Raw genomic sequence first — 20,000 nt, 5'->3', positions numbered from 1 at the left:
AAAGCTCAGCCACGGACTAAACTTAGAAATCTCCATTGAAATTCACCAAGTCAGCGTAGCAGGCGTGGTTCTTTAATCCCCGGGCCGGGAAGTGTTCCAGAACTGCAGCAGGCCATTCCGCTGCCTTTTGGGGGGGAAAAAAACGAAAATACGCCTCCCGAGCCGATCTGCTTATGAAAGACTTTCGGCAGGCTTAAGGTTAGGTGTGGGGGGAATGGGTCAGCCAGGATTTGAGTGGACTGCTGAGTTATGATTCACTGCCTACAGTAAGTCACAGTGTGTGTGTGTGTGTGTGTTTGAAAATGCAAGTGTATGTCTGTGTGTAGTTAGACATGTCAGTGTGCATGAACAATTCATAGCAGGCCTACACAAGTTCATCTCATCGTGTCCACAGGTGTGTGTGTGTGTGTGTGTATTTTAACTGATGTGTTTAACTCCATATTTATGTGCGTGTAAACCCATATAGTATGTGTATATATGTGTGGTTGTTGTGCATATAAACAATTAAACCACAGGCAAGTTTAATAATGGCGGGCTCGCAAGTTCCGGTTGTCTTAGGTGACAATGCATGTGCGCACACACCTTGGACTGCACACACACACACACACACACTCTGTCTCGTGTGCTGCAGTGCCTGGGGCCGGTGAGGTGGGGCCACATACACCTCTGATGTCCCTGCATTCTGTGTGCTGGGCTCGCTGTGTCCCTGCCTCCCTGCCTCCCAGCCACACACACACACACACACACACACACACACATTGGGAAAAACAGACCTGTTTCGTTCATTCTCATGACAGACAATACACACCATCCATAACAACATTCCGAGATTGTTTTATTTAAATAACTTCAATAATCAAGAATGTCCAGAAAATAAAAAAAAACTGCCCAAAGTAACCAAGTTGAATAAAGAGATGAAAAACAAAAAACTGTACCGCTATTTCAAGACTGTACTTATTGGTACTTCTTAAAACACCTAGGATAACAAGTCTGTGCATTTTTATTTTAAGTCTTGAAAACAAAACAATAAAATAAAATACAAAGAAGCAAATCCCAAACTAATCAGAAAAGCACATATGTACCATTTATAAATATGTACACTTAAAGAGCACTTTTGATTCCAACCAGGCATACAGTTTTCCATTTTATACAATAAAAAAAACCCAAAACACTGACAACTTCATACAGGCCTAAGGCTTGTCATTTTGTCAATCACTTGGTGGAAAGAATGTACCAGTCCATGGATGGACAGTTGGTGATGTCAAAATTCTAAGTCCAATCACAGACATTGACCACAGATGGTCTCCATTCAAAGCTCAGTCCTTGAAGTCCTTCAAGTCCTTCTCTTACTCATGAAAACAACAATATAAGAGCAGCAAATTTATTTTCTTTTCCCTTCACCAGCTTTTAAAAAAGCAGAGTTCCTTCACCAGCAAATCCGACCAATTTGTAGCGGTTATCATTTACAATGAGGAGTAAGCCTTAGTAAGCTCAGTACAGTATGTGTTTTGTGTGTCCTTAAAACGTTGACCTATTAGGCCTATTGTGTCTCATGTAGTATGCTGTGGAATGCAGTATGTATGTACACCAAAGATTCTAGAGCAGAGCTCTGTTCTAGAATCTTTGCCAAGTCCTGTGTGGAGTTTATTTGGTGTCCAGGATGGGCGCTTCGGAGAGATAGTTAAGAGTGAACGAATAAACACTGCATGCCCTTCACGTACCGTATTGCTCTGAGTGCAAAATGCAAACTATATTCGTCCCCCTTCAACCATTTTTTTCTTCATTAAAAAATAAAATACATCACATTTGAAGATCGCAACATATACATGACAATATGACAGTCTAGCCGAATTCTTGGTGAATATATAATCAAATCATTTTTGATTAACAGTGTTTTCTGTGTCCTCGTGAGGCTCAGTGAAGCTATTTCCCCCGTGATTGTCCTGCATGAATGTCTGTCCACCATCGTTCGCAAAAACCAGACAATTCGCCAAAGAACGAACGTTTTAAAGCGACACCGTAGCCCGTTGACTACAGAGGCAGGGATAGTCGAGATGGTGGTGCAATTTGAGAACTGTGCCCGAGGGGGAAATAAATATGCAAATGCTAAAGGTCCCGGGTTCTCCCGGAGCATGTCACCTTTTCTCATGTTGCCATGTCAACAGTGTAGGAGGCTTCCGATTGGGGAGAGGGCAACCCAAGTCCCAGTCTTGGGACTCAAGGTCTCTCTCACACACACACACACACACACACACACACACACACACACATACAGTACACTTTGTACACATTGTGTAATTGTGTAAGCTGCTCACAAATAAATACACATACATACATACACAAACCTTTTAGGATAAATAATTACAAATGATAACTATATCTTAGGCTTGAGGTCACAGTTAAAAGACTTTAACCTGGTCCACAGGGACAACATGGACTGTGGTGTAGACTGAGGAATGACCAGTGTAAGCATGTGTGTGTGTGTGTGTGTGTGTGTGCGTGCGCTCGTGTGTGTGTGTGTGTGTGTATGTGTGTGGTGTGTGTGCTTAAGTTTGTGTGTGTGTGTATGTGAATGTGTATACATTTGTGTGTATGTGTATGTGTGTGTGTTTCATTTTGTGTGTATACATTTGTGTGTGTGTGCTTGTATACGTTTGTGCATATGTGTGTGTGTGTATGTGTGTGTGTGTGTGTGTGTATAAGTTTGTGTGTGTGTGTGTGCGCATGCATGTGTGCTCCAGTGTGTGTATGAGACCCAGGAGACTGGCTGATGAAATATTCAGGTGCGGCTGACACACGAGTAGGGCTTCGGCTGAGACGACCCGCGGCTCTCCCACAGCTAGCACAGCTAGAGTTTCTCACTGGTACACTTAGTTACTTTCACTAGTGCTTCAGAACACACACACACACACACACACACACAACACACACACACACACACACACACACACACACACACACACACACACACACACACACACACACACACACACACACACACACACACACACACACACACACACACACACACACACACAAAGCTCTCTCTAATTTGTAAAGCCACTTATAAAGAAATTACATATGTCATTCTCTGTCACACACTCACTATCCTGGACACGCACACAACACAAAGCTCTCTCTTATTTGTAAAGCCACTTTTCTTTTTAGTAAACAAATTACATATCTCTCCCTTTCTGTCACACACACACACACACACACACTCACTGTCCCGGACCTGGAAACACACACACACACACACACACACACACACACACACACACAGACATATTCCAGTGTGACTCAAAATAAACATTGCTTGGAATCATTGCATTTTATATTGCCTGAATGGTGTTCCTAGACTGGCCGGCAGAAGGGGCGGCTGTCTATCTCTGGAGTAGATGGATGATGGGATGATAGTGTTCACACACTTTCTGCCCTGTCACCATCTGTCTGCTTGGGGGGGGGGGGGATCTTTCCACGTTTCAGTATCTTTGGGGGAATCAAAGTATTTGAAGCAGCTTCCTCTTGAGGTGACGGCAGGGAATTCTGGGTAACTGTTTCACTTCTCCCTCGAGAGAGGAACGACTGAGAGTTCAAATCAGGGGGGGGGGCTTGGTCGCCGAGAGCGATTCCCTCCGTCATCCCAGGTGAGGTCTGCCTGTCCCTCGGTGGCCTTAGCCAGAGGTCTGTGCTTTTCTATTCTTCTACTCTTATTGATTTATTTTTAAAATTTCTCAGGGTGGGTGTGTGGGCAGGAATTTCTTAGGGGGGGGGGTGGGGTGGGGTCATTGTGGGGGTGGGTGATTGCGTCGGTATCGTATCATCTGTGACCTTAGCAACATCCGTGAGTACGTCACCTCCGGCATGATCATCTTCATGCACATGTCCTTCGTTGTGAGTCCTCCCCCTACGCCTCCCTTGCTCCCCCCACCTCCTCCTGCTCCTCCTCCTCCTCCTCCTCCCTGCCCGGTGGTGGCGCCGGCGAGCCCGGAGCCGTTGACGGGCAGGTCGTAGCCGACGATGGCCACCTTGCTGCTGGGCTGCCACGGGCGCAGGTCCTTGTTGCGGATCTGCGTGCTGGAGCGCAGCGGCGGCGTGTCCTCGCCGAAGCACTCGCGCACCAGGGCCTCCTGCGCGCGGCGCATCAGCCGCAGCTCGCGCTCCAGGCACGCGCGGCCCAGCTGCTCCAGCTGCCGCCACAGCGTGGCGTTGAAGTGCTCGTAGAGCGCCGCGTCCAGCCAGTTCCAGGCCCGGATCTGGGCCGGCGCCGGCGCGCGCAGCGGCAGCCGCGACTCCTCCGTGCGCATGTTGAGCTTGAGGTAGAGCACGTCCTCCAGCTCCCAGTTGAGCAGGCGCCGCAGGAGCACCAGCGACTCGTCGAAGTGCTCGGCGATCATCACCAGCGAGAAGACCGAGTCGAGGCGCGCGGCGAAGGCCCGGGCGTACTCGGCGTCGCCCGCCGGCTGGTGGTCCTTGTTGCCGCCGAGGTCGAAGGTGAGCGTGTTGCGCGCGTACATCGAGTCCTTCTCCTGGGCGCGGTAGTAGAGCTCCGGCTGGCGGAGGAACTCCTCGAGCGAGCCGTTGGGCACGCGGTGGAAGCTCTGGCAGTGCGTGTTGTAGTAGCTGAAGAGCGACTCGAACATGGCCGCCGGCTCGCGGAGGATGGTGACGTAGCGCGTGCCGTTGGGCATCAGCCGGCGCATGGCGCCCACGTTGAGCCGCGTGTGGCTGGTCAGCACGTCCGGCGGGACCGTGTGCGGGTGCACGAAGCGCCCGCTGAAGGTGTGCGGGTAGCAGAACTGGTGGCCGCACGAGGACACGGGCAGCGCCACGGTCAGGTTGTGGCGCTCGGCGAAGCGGAACAGGAGGTTCTGCACCGTGCTGCTGGCCGTCTTGTGCGTCTTCAGGAAGGCCACGGCGGTGTGCTTGGGCTTGGCCGGCGCCACCGTCAGGCCGAGACCCGCCACGGCGGTGGTCAGAGATTCGAGGGGAGTCGAAGAGCAGCCCAAGCTGAAGGCCGACATGGTCCTGTAAACACACACACATTTGATTGTTGTATTTCGAATGACTGATTAAAACAAGACAGCATCCAAATAGGATGAATAACCCCTCCCCTCCCCACCACATCATTCACTCACTCACTCACACACACACACAAACACACACACACAAACACACAGACACACAGTTGAGAGGTTCTTAAGGCTTGTTTTTGATCATGTTTCCCTCCCAAACTGGCAGACTATAATAATAATTTCTATTATATCTACAGTATTAGATCATTTTATAATGCAATAATACAACGCCCCTTGACGTGCTACCTTTTGAAGCAACAAAGGTTTTAGGTCTGTGGTGTGTAAAGACAGGGCAAAACCCAGAACGATCTGATTAAGGTCCCTACCAAACTTTTCTCAATTGAGTCTATAGTACTTTTTCGCGTAGAATCCATTTTTGCTTGGGACATTTTTATATCATGCATATAGCTAATGAGATAATTTGCATATGTGAATATATTAGTGAATATAAGTGCATAATAAATAAATGTATTGATAATATGGCTCTAAGTAGATAACTTAATGGCTTTAAGAAATGGATTCTACGCAAAAAAAGTGCTATAACTTCAATTGAGAATAGTTTGGTAGCGACCTTAATCATATCGTTCTGGGTTTTGCCCTGTCTATACAGCTATAAGGAAATACAATTGTATTTAGACAAGGTTCCCCACTGTGGAATGTACAAGGACAGTGATTCAAACACACCCAATATCTTAAATCTGCTGATGTCATTGTTTGTTAAGGATTTGCATAGATAGCAGTAGGATTGGTTTCTGTTGTCGGTGCCTTTTGCTCTATGAACTTGCACAAGCAAACTTGCTCATCACTGAAATACTGTAAGACCATTGTGAGACTCTGTGATCAGTTGGAGCAGTTTAATTTTTCTTTTGTTGAGATTGCAAGTTTCGGGCAATCACAACAATTTTGTTTCGGCTGTCATATTGGGTTAATAGGCCCGAGTTTCATTTAACATTTCAAGTTCAAGTTCGAGCATTTATTTGCCATTTGCTCAAGTACAGTGTGCAGGTGCATTGGAATGCTTGTACAGATCACTCAGTCAATAATAATAATTAAAAAAAAAAACACTCATTATTCATTCACACATACTGTACGATCAATAAATACAACACAGATGATGACATTGATAATCTGACGTTATCATTTAGGATATCTCGGGTAGGATAGAACATAGAACTGAGTACTACCTGTTTGAAAATACCTGTTTGCAGTTAGTTGGATCAAGTTCTGCCTGATGTACAGTAACATCAATGTGAGACACAGTCTGTATCATCATTATGCATGCTCACTGCTCAGTGTGTCCCACAGAATTGGATTAAATTCGTGGTGGTAGCTGTGTTGATTTTGTGGCGGACCACCACAGACTAGTCAATGTATGGGGAACACTGCATGCTTATTATGTTTGCTTTACATGATGGTGATATAGAATCAATCACTGTGGGCAACATTTGCACACTACAGGGATCAAAAACCACACAGAGACTATGGAAAATGGTTTCTGATAAAGGCTCACACACATGCAAGCACTTCCTGGTGCACATTTGCATGCACACACACGCACGAACACACACACACACACACACACACACACACACACACAAAAACACATTCACACACACACACACACACACACACACACACACACGCACACGCACACGCACACGCACACACACACACACACGCACGAACACACACACACACACACACACACACACACACACACACGCACATACAGACAGACACACATACCCTGTACTCACCAGTTAAGGTGACCTCCCCGGTGAAGAAGCAGACTGACTGTGCTGACAGCCACCAAAACCAGGAAAATCTTCTTCTGAGATATATCTCTCATCTCTCCGGCTCTGTGTCACTGTACCTGAGAGAACTGCACAGAAAAATGACACAGGATCACAAACTTGGTCAATATCGTGCACTAGTAACATACATATTGCAAATTGAAGACAGTGTATTTTAGATGGTTATCTTAAATTAGAGGTGACCATTCCTAGATTATGAAATGAAAATGCATTTGAATTCTACATCTAAAATCATAAATTCAACAACACTCAATGGCACTTCAAGGCTAGTTTGAAAACAGAAAACAGTTAACTGCCACTTTAATGAAAAACATAACTGATTTGGGAAACATAAGGTTAGGGTGGCAAAGGCGGTCATGTGTGATATAATATCATGAAAGGCTCATGATTCAACATGTTCCAAATTGCTGTTATAGCAGCTATCAGATAAATTCAGTGTTCACACATTGAGCTTGAGGGGTAGGCTAGTTTTACTAACTCACAAACACACTTATTTAGTTTATACCACTGATATAATTTTGTTTTCCCCTATGGCATGATACCCATGATTCTTCCTGGGTAACAAATGTTGAAAAAAACATTCCTCGGGAAGGTGGAGGGGATTGGGAAGAGGGGCTCTCCAGTCTCCATGAATGACATAAAAATGGCTAACATGGCTAATCACCACATCACTGGATGAAAAATGTTCAAGAAAACAATTACGTAACTTACTCTGGGATATTTTTTCCACATGAACTGGATTTAACCATGGAACGCTTCATTTAAGACATGAACATTACAATGGATTTTGTAAGTAGCCTAACTTTTTCATTTTCATTAGAACTTTTTTTTCCCGAGTGAGGTTTGTGAACCTTGAATGCACGGACGGCGTTCTAGCCTAAGAAAAATGCAAGATAAGGCTAGATTTTATGTACCTGTAGCCTAAATTCGCCTACTTCTCTCGCAAACTATTCATCATCAGCAGCTCGCACAGTTGGGTAGTTCAGTTCCATGTGGTTTGCATGAGTTATCTGTGAATAGTTGGCCGCTTAATTAAATCGAGAAAGAAGGGTGTAAATTATGCTAGCCTGGTCAACTGACAAAACAAGGGAAACTGTAGCTAGCTAGCTGTTAGCAGGTAAACAAACGTTAGGCTAGTTTGCCAGCAATGCGATTCCCGCCTTAGCCAAACATTGACTGGGTAGACTTCTAAAAGTTAGATAACGGCACAGTCTCTCATAGGTCACACCGCGTGAATAAATCCATTACTTTCTGATCATCAAATCAACATTTTCGGGTCGACCACAACACAACTTTTCAGTCTCACCTGTTAACTAATTCCATAGACAGTAAAAAGACTAATTCAATGCCCAACCAACCAACATGATCCTACCCAGCTCTGATCCTACCTACTTATGTGTCCCTGATGACAAAGTTCATGTGCGTGTCAGTTGCTAGGGGAACTGAGGAAACCAATTTTAGGAGAAGCTGGTTTTGACAAGAATATTTGGGTATGATTTTGCTTTACAAACACAATAATACATTTCAGTCATAACATGTAGGCTATCATTGAGCAGCATGAGTGCGTGCGTGCGTGCGTGCGTGTGTAGGGGGGATTTATTCTCTGCACCTAGGTGTTTTCAACAAATTCGGTTTTAAGACAAAATAAAGGTGTCTATAGTCATACTGCATCTTTGCAGTGGCAAGCACTTTCGACAAGGAAGGAAGCACTCACATGTGGGTGCATAGGCCTAAATTCGCTTTCAGTTGGTCTGCCACATGCACCTACTCCTAGTAGGCCAGTCAATCTAGCGTTAGACCCAATTAATTGCAATAGTAATCATTCCAAGTTTTTTTGTGATCCCTAGGTATATCTAATTAACATATAAAAAATCTACCCATTTATATTTAATGGAACATACTTTTTTTCAAGGTCAAAGGTAGCAATTTCCAATGCATTTTGCCATTGGGATTTACTACTGGTGAAATGGGTAAAATTTTAAGATATCAAATTGAAACTTTCACAGTTGTTTACTCACATTAAGGCAAAGATTTTTTGTATTGCAAGTTTTCTGAAATGTGATGTTTAGATATGCAAATGAGACCAGTTTTACTTAAATATATGCAATAATTTGCATATATTTCTAGAAAACTAAATCTGAACAATAGGCACAGTCAGCTTCAAAATAATTGCTGCATTTTGCTTCTATATTGGATACCAAAAGCCTATGCAAAGGGAATATTAGATATTACTTCATCACCTCAGAAATGAGGAAATCAAGTCAAGTCAAAATCAATGCGTTTCAATGGAAGTACATTATAGAACAAATGATTGTCAATGATATGGTATGATGGAAGTATTTCAGTGCATGCCAACTCACTTGATATGTTGTCTAAAGGTCAATATCTTCCTTATGTGACTTGACATGCATTGAGATACTTCCATCGTACCATATCATTGACAATCATTGCGCTTGTGGTTCAGCTGTGGGCACACAATTAGCGGCAGGGACGGGCAGTGAGCGCTGTTTACGTAGCCTAGTGAAGTGACCGCTCAGTAAATTCCACGCAATTCTACGTGCGAGTGCATTTGACCGGCATAAAATCGGCAGGTGTCGGACTGACCGGCTGGTCGCCAGTCATGGCCGATCACGTGAAAATCGGCCGATTCCGGTCACCAGCCAATCTATCGGTGCATCTCTAGTTTCATTCAAAACTAGACTGTTTTAAGTCATTGTATAGTTTTTCTTTTTACAGTATACACACACACACACACACACACACACACACACACACACACACAAATCACTGCAAGTGCAAGGTAAACACTCACATTTCCCCATTAAATCTCGGGATATAACCGGGAGAGAGACGGCTCAATTAGGTGCTCATGCAAGCATGAACCCTATACATTTGTTATAACACAACAGAGAGATATGTTTTAATACACACAACATCTAATGAGAGTAACACTTGACAATGAAGTTGAATTCTCATACATGTTGCAAAAACAGCAAAATGACTAACAGCACAACTGTAACTATGCATGTAGATTACACACACACACACACACACACACACACACACACACACACACACACACACACATCTAACTCATCTACCACTTCTGCAATTTTGTTATTGATCTTATTGTTATTTATTCATGGTGCTAATGAGTGGATGAATGTTGAGTGAGTGATCCGATTCTGCACTATACTTGAGCAAATGGCAAATAAATACTTGAACTTGAAATGTCAAATGAAACCGGGCCTATAGCCCAATAATTGAACACATCCCAAACAAGATTGTTGTGTCTGCCTGAAACTCATAATCTCAACAACAGGGAAATGAAACTGCTCCAACTGATCAAACCAGTCACATGCTGCGGTTTTTTTAGTATTTCAGTGATGAGCAAGTTTGCCTGTGCAAGTTCACAGAACAAAAGGCTCCGACCACAGAAACCAGTCCTATTGCCTCTATGCAAATCCTTAACAGAAAAAAAATGACATACAACAAAAGTTAACCACCACAACTATTCACCAGAAACATAATTTGCATTTGAAAATATGACCTTGCCACAAATATGCGGAATCTGTTTGCCAGCAACTTGAAATTTCTGTAAAGGAATGAACCACGATGACATCAGCAGATGGTAGGATTTTGAGTGTGTTTAAATTACTCTCCTTGTAGCACCCCTTTCTACATTCCTCTGCAGGGAGAAGTTCACCTTGTCTAAATATAATTCTGTTTCCTTATTAGCTGTATAGACAGGGCATAACCCAGAACGATATGTTGAGGTCACTATCAAACTTTTCTCAATTGATTCTATAGTACTTTTTCGTGTAGAATCCATTTCTACGTTAGACATTTTTATGTCACGTATAGTTAATTAGATAATTTTCATATTTAATTTGAAAATTAATACTGTATATTGTGCTTGCTTTGAGTCTGCATTGGCATTTTGTATTATTATTTGTGTAATGTTACTAACATAAACATGACCAGTGTACTGTACATACATGTTAGTGGGATGGGTTTTTACAGGATGATGGCAGAATACGGTGCATGAACCACATCCACATCAAGAATTTTCACACTTCCCTTCTCACTTACATAATTGCCCTCATTAATCAGCCGAGCGTAGAAACCAGCGTACATCTGAGCGCAGAAATCATCTTACGACGGGGCTCACGTGTTATTCATCAAACTTTCGTGTCACTCCAATTCCAGCGTAAGAATAAACGTGTGTTGATAAATGTGGCGGCTGGAAATAAGCGTAAATAAATATCACGCTCCTTTTAATGGCCTCGCTCCTAGAATTTACGACATGAAGGTGCATTATACGTCCAAAAAAGATCAATAGTGATCTCGAGCCACAGCTGACGTCCAGCTGAACCTTGTTCATTTTGACAGCTAGAATCAAGGAAGGCGGTAAACTAGAGCGATTTAAGCGCAACAAACTTTATTTCTGCAGAGAGAACGCATCATACTATAAATACATTCATTACAAAACCATACGACACTGCTACGACTATTTAAAATATATAATTCATGAAGGTTGCGTTTGCCAAAGAGAAAGTAATCATCTCCTACAGTATATGGCTATCCTAAGCCATCAAATGTGTCAATACAATAGGCTACATTACAGCAAATAGGCTGCACATGTAGGAAAGGTTATGTCCAAGATAGTCCATTCAACTCTTCAACTTTCTAATCCACTACTACACCGCCGATTTACTGCTGCACGGTGCTATGCCGCCTGAAAAACTTGCGTACTTGAGTTCAGACTAGACGTGAGATTTGAGCATATAGCACCGATCACGTTTAAATTTATAAATGCCATGCTTTGCGTGGAAAAAAGCGTACGCCTGTCATACACCTGTTTTTGGTCGTACAAACATTTCATAAATGAGGACCACTGTGATTACTTGTGGTAAGGGCTTCGGACATTTTGATGGCAGGAGTGTGCCAAAGTGCTCCGTCCATCCATGTTCCATTGACCCTGGTCTTGCTTTTGGGTCCTTGGCTGTTGCAGGCAAGTGGCATTGTAGTTGACCTGGCCCCAGCCCAGACACACACCAAGTACTCTCAGTCAACGCTGCATCTTGCTCTGTCAAGGTGTCTGCTTCTCCAAAGTTAAGTATTGTAAGTATTAGTAACCTCATCATCAATCACAACATTGACAATGGCCGGGTTTCCCAAAATTGTTAAGAAGCTCTTAAGTGCTAAGAACTTCTTAGGAGCGTTGTAAGAATGTTCTAAGAACGCTCCTAAGAAGTTCTTAGGACTTAAGAGCTTCTTAACAATTTTGGGAAACCCGGCCAATGACAGTAGCATTGCCACCGGCTCGATTGCACACCATATCCCGAGCTGACCGCTGGAGATTCCGCTTGTTCTCCCAAGACACCCAGAACTTGTCAAGTGGCTGAGGGATGGGTGTGGTCAACAGCCTGCTTGGTGAGCAGATTGTGCAGTAGAACATGCACATTGACTACTGTATTTCTATGAACTCTGTCTAGTGCACAGTATAAGGGCAAATTGTACATTTGAGTTACTTTCCATGTCTTTTTGAGATAGGAAAATGACCTTAACCATGACCTTTCAAGGTCAAAATCACCCAATATGTTCATAACAATATCAGAAATGAATTCCACATACCATAATAAGTCTAAATTGATGTATAACATGTGTATATACATTCAGAAACAAAAAAGTTGGATTTTCATCATAGCCGATAATGGCCATGTTTGATTTGACCATTACGTAATTCGTGGCGCTATGGCGGACGAGCACCTCTGTGATTTTTCATGTCGAGGGACCCACTAACTCAAGTTCAAATGAGAAATTCCCCCAACACCAAATTGCAAACGGGTCTACAAGCCAGGTCCAGGATTATAAAGAGAAACGGGCAAGACAGTGTTCAGCAGTAAAAAGTGCAGATTATAGATAAGATAAATACATAGATATATATATAGATATCATAGATAGATATATAGACATAGATAAATCACGTCACATTTGCTGGTGCGGGGTGGCATGACCAGGGATCAAAACGCAGTCCACCACCGCAGTTTACATGGAACAGCACTGCCTAGTCAACAGCTTGCAACAGGGGGATTCACACTTCACAGGTGGCAAGTAGACCAAAGCTAGCATGATGCTTTATATTTTTAGATCTTCTGACTAAGTTTACTGTAGGCCTACTTATTCAAATGAACGACATCACCACTGTCACTAGATATAAACCCAACGTTGACTTTCACTCGGTGCTATTCCTTGACTGTGAAAAAGTGTTGTGAATCGTGATTATCTATAACCTGACTTTCGCCAGATCCTGTAGTTCGCTGTCTGCTTCACACAAGGATCTGGGACTTCTCGATAGGAGATGTATTTATGAAGGCGGGTCCTTGTAAAACATCCTCGCATGTGATTTGATAAACCACTTGCCTGTTATCTTGAATGACGTGCTAGGCTTCTTCAAGCTCTTGCCAAACCCGCTCGGAAGAAGAGTAAAAACATCCTTGCCACCAATAAATGTCTTCAAAACTATTCTCTGTTAATCTTTTAAAGAATGAATACTCGATAGATTCGACAAAACGGTTGAAATAGCAGAATCAAAGTCAGCACAAGACTCCTCGCTGCGTGCCGCCATTGTTATTTGAATCAAGCACTCACTTCGGCGCTCCTGATTGGTTGATCATTTTTTGATCACTGGAACGAGTTTGGATTGCCCTCGCGTCCAGACCCTTGTGTGGAGCTCAGCGAAACGCCTCTGGTGGAGCATGGCGGAACTACAAGGGTCTGGCGAGAGTCAGGCTAGATTACCTATGCACTGTCTGTAGACTAGCTTGACTTGCACTCCACACTCCACTCGTTCCGCCTGGACCATGCATTTAATTACCTTTCACTGCCTTCACGTCTGCCAGGCTCCAAACTGTCTTCATAACAGCAGTTGCAATCAGTATTAAAACCTAAAACAGCCTCGCAGTGGCGGTTTTAGGTACGGGCGAACCGGGCGGTCGCCCGGGGCGGCATCTTGTATGGGGCGGCACGAGCGCTTAACCCTATGAGCCCGACTGACGCAAAGTGCGTCAAAAAACACAAATGGGGGCGCTCGTGGAGGATCTCGCCTGGGGAGTAATTCAGTCTAGAACCGCCACTGCAGCCTCGGCAAAGTTAAAACCAACTAGCGAAATGCTAATCGCGATTAACATGCCATTTGAACTGCAGTTAGTTAGACTACCCTCATAACGGGACCTCTCAAATTCCGAAAAATGCATTAAAATAAAATTGGACAACTTTTTTATTTTTGTATAAGTGGCTATGATATAAATGGTGTAACGAAATTTGAAGTGTAAATATACAAACTTTATGAAAGTGTAAGCCACAACCTTTTCCTGTGGGAATAAATGGAAAACATAGCCTCCATAACAAGACCTCTCCAAATTCAGAAAAATGTATTAAATTGAAATCGGACAACAATGTTATCTTTGGTAAACTCTTAGGTAGCTGTGATATAAATTATGTGGCAAAATTCGAAGTCTAAATATACAAACTTTATGCTGAAAGTGTAACTGCGATTTCCATAGAATATATTCAAATTAATAAGCGCAGGCTCAACGTGTCCCCAACCTGTCATCATCAACCGAATTACGTTAAAATTCCATCAAATACCAAAAACGACAAAAATTGGCCTTTAACAACATCTTGAGATTATTTTTAAAATGGTGTTCATATTTTGAGTGTTTTATGTACCCATTAATCAGCAGTTGTTAACATGCTACGGCGAAATACCCATGAATATGTTCAAAATTGAGAGACCACTGCAATTTAAATATGGCCGTCAACTCATTTGAATGTCCGCAACCGTAGGATGACATCAGAAAATTGTGCAGTCCACATTCAACTTTTGGCCTACACCAGTAGCCTATTGTAAAAGTCAAGGTCAAGGTGAATTTTTATTATCCCACAAAAGGAAATTCATGTGGCCATTGCGTGCCATTGTCACAACATAATCTCTAAAGAGGTAGATACCACAGAGGAACAAACACAAATAGGAAAAGAAAGAATGACAATACTGCAGAAATTACAATGACAATACAAAATCTGACACTGACGTACATGAAAGTGACTAATATTATCAGATAGCTAAATATTTAAAAGAAACATTAAAAAGAATTGCCAGGAATTGCCAGGAATATTGCTTCTCATAAATGTATGATGGGTTGATTCAAATAGGGGGAGGGGGGCAACCCTAGCTGACCCCAAACCCAGGTCAGAAGAACACTTACAAAGGAGAACGGTCACAGTCAAGCAATTACCCTGAAAATATACAGTTTGATGGCTGTACTGGCTCGCTTGTGTAAGAGTCCACGGTCAAAAGGGCCCTCTTTAAAACTGGACTTTATTGGAGTGTCCAAAAGAAGCCAGCAAATTCCGTAAAATGTCTACGTCATAGCATTTATTGATATTGATACACTTTATTGACTTTATCGACACATTCAAGTGGTAACACTTTTACAGCTGCGGCTTCTGCAAATTAGAAAGACAGCAGAAGCACCAGGATGACCAGTGAAATATGCCACCGGTAACATCATTAGGTGGGCTTGCGGATATTTATCTAAGCTACTGTGGACACTTAGACTGGGTAACCCATGCCCGATCTCTGGGAATACTGTAGGGAGGGGTGAGCAACCTCACTGCTGTGTTTTGTTTTGTTCTAATGCATGTTGTTTTGGATAAAAGCGTCTGCTAATCATTTTAAATATATTAATTTAACAAACACGCTTCCTTCGCAATCGCTGACTGCAATTTTGAAGTGCCTCTCTGTACCCTATTCCATACACATGATCTTAACACGCATGATAGATCTCTTAGCCAAACTCATTAGCCTATATACTCTTCAACACTCACAAGCACATAGCATTGATTTGACACAGTCACTTGCCCCCCCCCCCCCTCTCTCTTACTCTCTTTCTCTTCTCTCTCTCTCTTTCTCTCCCTCCATCACACACACACACACACACACACACACACACACGGTTCTGTGTTAAATCACGAGGCCGGAGCAGAGGGCAGGGGGCTCATGTTTCGCCCTCTCTGTGCCGTCATATCTCCGCTCGATCATTAGAAACCCAATCACCCTGCTTTTTTAATTAAAGGTGTGTGTGTGTTGGTGTGTGTGTGTGTGTGTGTGTGTGTGTGTTGGTGTGTGTGTGTGTGTGTGTTGGTGTGGGTGGGTGCGTGGGTGTGTGGGTGTGTGTGTTGGTGTGTGTGTGTGTGTGTGTGTGTGTGTGTGTGTGGGTGGGTGGGTGGGTGTGTGTGTGTGTGTGTGTGTGTGTGTGTGTGTGTGTGTGTGTGTGAGAGGGGTAGATAGAGACAGTTTCAGTGTGTGTGTATGTGTGAGAGAGTGTGTGTGTGTGTCGGACCGGTGTGTGTGTGGGTGGGTGTGTGTGTGTGTGGGGGGGGTAGATAGAGACAGTTTCAATGTGTGTGAGAGGGAGAGAGAAAGAGAGGGGTAGATAAAAACAGGTTCTGTGTGTGTGTGTGCGTTAGAGAAAATGGAGAGAGCATGGGAGAGTGAACGAAAGAATCTGTGTGAGTCAGGGGACTGTGTGTGTGGGGGGGGGGGGGGGGTATTTGTGTGTAAGAGAGAATGGGGTCGATAAAGACAGTTTCTGTGTGTGTGTGTGTGTGTGAGAGAGAGAGAGAGAGAGAGAGAGAGAGAGAGAGAGAGAGAGTGGGGTTAGAGAATTTCAGTGTGTGTGTATGTGTGTGTAAGAGTATGGGAGCGTGAAAGAAGGAGTAAAAGACAGGTGTGTGTGTGTGTGTGTGGTGGGGGGGGGGGCGCATTTGCGTGTGAGAGAGACTGTATTTTGTGAACATGTCTGTGAGAGTGTTTTGAGCACCATCTTGTTCGTGAGTGTGATCCAGCTGGTGTGTGTGTGTGTGTGTGTGTGTGTGTGTGTGTGTGTGTAAAATGACATAAAAGCCCACTCTTCTCGCTGAGTGGGGTCTTTGAGCTGTGATTTCTCTTGGGGCAGGATAGTCTTACCCCTCATTAAAACAACTGATCTGCGCGTCTGTGTGTGTGTGTGTGTGTGTGTGTGTGTGTGTGTGTGTGTGTGTGTATGTGTGTGAAAGACGTTGAGAGATAGCCATCATGTCCCAGCTCTATATGGGCATTTGTTAAAAGGTCTTGCCATCTTTACTTGAACCTCCTCTCTCGCCCCTACCTGTTCTTTCTCCTCCTCTCCCTTATCATCTTCACTCTTTTCTCTATCTCTCCCTCATCTCTCTCTCCCTCATCCTTTCCTAAACTCATCCTGCGTTCTAGTTACTCTAGAACTTACCCTCTCCTTCACTCCCCCACACTCTCCTCTCTTTCCCTCTCTCTCTCTCTTCCTGATTTATTTTTCATTCTGCTCCTCTCCTCTCCCATCCTCTCTTCCCCCTCTCTGTCATCCCTCTTTTTTAGTTCTGCATTTCTTTGTAGTCATCCTGTTCCTACCTCTCTCTGGTTCACCCTGTTCTTTTTTCTCCCTTTGATCTCCCCCCCACTCCTTCTTTTTTCTCCCTTTCTCTCTTCCTCTTCTCGTCCGACATCCTGTCCTCAGTTAACTTCCGCCGGGCGTTCCTCTCCTCTCCTCTCCTCTCCTCTCCTCTCTGTTCCTGTCATCTTGCTCCTGCTCGTTCATCCTGCTACCGTCCTCTCTCCTCATTACCAGTCCTCCACCTCTCATTTTACTCCTCCCTCATCGTTCTCTCTCCCTCTTTCCATCTCTTTTCCACCCTCCTTCCGTTCTCTCTCCAACTCTTTCCCTCCCTCATTTCTCAGTTCCTCTCTCCATCTCTTCCACTCCCTCTCTCCCTCTATTTCCCTCCCTCATTTCTCTCCATCTCTTCCCCTCCCTCCCTCCGTCATTTCTCTCTTTCTCTCTCTATCTCTTTCCCTTCTTCCCTTCTTCTCTCTCCCTTATTTATCTCTTCCTCTCCCTCCTTTGCTTCTCTCTTCCTCTCTCTTTCCCTCCCTCATTTCTCTCCATCTCTTCCCCTCCCTCCTTCATTTCTCTCTTCCTCTCTCCATCTCTTTCCCTTCCTCCCTCCTTTCTCTCGCCCTTATTTATCTCTCTCTCCTCTTTTTCCACTCCCTTCAGACCCTGACCCTGTAACAAGGGACCTTATGTGAGCCAGCTGACCCTTTCCCCCCCTCTTCTCTATGTCCCCAGTGTCCTATTTTAGTTTTACAGTTTCCCTACATTTTTGTTGTTTTTTTTGCAATCACTGGGCAAAAATGGCGGGCTTTAGTATGAAAGTCACATCTGAGAGCCATACAATGACTGCACTCAGTGAGGCTTCAGCTCTGTTTCAACTGCACTTTAGTTACAGTGAGGGCATGGCCTGCCCATCTCTCTTTCTCTCTCTCTATCTCTCTCCTTCTCTCTCTCTCTCTTACACTTCCTCTATCTGTATTCATCTCTCACTGTCCTCTTTCGTGCACGCCTTTTATCTGTCATCATATCTTTCTCTCGCTCTCACTCTTTTTCTGGGCAGTATTGACAGCGGCGCTGCCTATTGGAGTCCAGCTCTCACTGATCTAGATCGAGGGAGCCGACCAGGCCAGAAGTGACCTTTGTTGGAGGGCCACTCTGAGATATGCCAATGAAGCCCCAGGGAAACGAACGCAACAGAGAAGCCTTTCACTTTCACTCGACTCTCTTTCTCTTCTCCGCAATCTTCTATCTCTCTCTCTCTCTCTCTTTTCTCTGACTGGCATGTTCCCCCTCTTCGAGCTTTGTTCTCTCCCTTTCACCGTCGCTGCTTGCGACAAAAACGACAAAAACTTGTCCTTTTTCTCAAACACAGTTTCTCCCGCTCTCTCTCTCTTCTCTCCATCTAACGTTTCCAAGTCCTCTCTCTCACGCTCTCTCACTCCTTCTCTCTGTATAAGTAATCACTTCCCTCTCTCTCACTTTTCTCTCTTTAATGCAGTTTTCCCTTTTGTTCTAATGTGCTAGGACAGGCCTTGTTTCGGCACATGATCATATAAATCCACTGTTTGTATCTATACTCAAAACTATTAGCAGCAAATATAACTGTATAATCTGTTCCTATTGGTGGACGAGTGGGTGTGGGTGTGGTTGTGTGATGGAGAGCTTTGGATGTGTATGTATGAGTGTATCTGCGACTTGTCTTGTGTATTGTATTGTTTTCTATCTGTCTGTGTGTACGAAGGACCCCCTCGAAAATGAGATGGCGCATCTCAGGGGGATTATTCTATTAATAAACTTCATAAACTTCATAAACTTCATAAACTTTATAAACTTAATAAACTTCATTCCAAATCAATTTCACTTCATTTGTTCACTTGCAACTTTCTCAACTTTGGCTCTTTGTCTCCCCCTCATTTGCTCCCACTCTCCCCCACTGCTCATCTCTCTCTCCTTCTCTTTCTCTCTCTCTCTCTCTCTCTCCTCTTCCTTCTAACCCAAGGATGCACTCTCTCTCTCTCTCTGTCTCCCTCAAGGCCTCTCCAGCTGTTCTCCAGCCTGCTCAAAACCTCCCTTGAGTCACACCAGGGTCACTTGGGGTCAACTCCCCCCCCCACACACACACACACTCTGTAACCCTGAGGGCTCCAGTGTCGTTGCCTGTGAGTACTGACTGAGTGGGCACGCAGCGGTGGTTTCTGGCCGTCCTCTCTGCCCCCTACCCGTTCACCCCTCTGTAGCCCCCCGCCCGCCCCCTCACGGTGGCAGCTGTGCCATCTGCCGCCACATCTGTCGGCCTCGCCCTCAGAATCTTAAACCATACTCTCCTCTTGGCTTTCCGCTATTGCGGCGAGGGCCTGTTTCACATACATGTACCTTACGCACAGTCCTATATATTAAAGGAAAACTTCATAAATTAAAACAAAAGTAGTCGAAGACTAGGCTCATGCCATATGCGGGAAACAGTCAGCTAGTATTTTACTGCCTCTTGTAAAAAGAAGAGAAAAAAACAGCTCAAAAAGAAGATAAGGTTCACAAACACTTGCTTATATATTCAATTACAGTGCTGCCATCATTACCATCTGTGTCCATGTATTCATTCTAACGCCCAGTTTTTTTCACCTTGTTACTGTGGCACAGTA

The 20,000-nt window shown here is 44.2% G+C and overlaps 1 protein-coding gene across 1 annotated transcript in view; it reads right to left on the bottom strand.

The window, feature by feature from the left end:
- Positions 1–3,785: 3,785 nt before the first annotated feature.
- Positions 3,786–20,000, bottom strand: part of gal3st3 (galactose-3-O-sulfotransferase 3) — a 33,838-nt gene continuing 17,623 nt past the window's right edge. The window contains exons 2-3 of the mRNA XM_062515979.1: positions 6,833–6,957; positions 3,786–5,028 (exon numbers count right to left, since the gene is read on the bottom strand). Coding sequence (XP_062371963.1) covers positions 3,786–5,028; positions 6,833–6,924 — 1,335 coding nt within the window. The 5' untranslated portion in view covers positions 6,925–6,957. The remainder of the gene's footprint in view (positions 5,029–6,832; positions 6,958–20,000) is intronic.

The sequence above is a fragment of the Sardina pilchardus genome, chromosome 16 (assembly GCF_963854185.1).
Source record: "Sardina pilchardus chromosome 16, fSarPil1.1, whole genome shotgun sequence".
Taxonomy (NCBI): domain Eukaryota; kingdom Metazoa; phylum Chordata; class Actinopteri; order Clupeiformes; family Clupeidae; genus Sardina; species Sardina pilchardus.
Note: the sequence above shows the minus strand (reverse complement) of the source record. Positions and strands in the feature narration are given on the sequence as shown.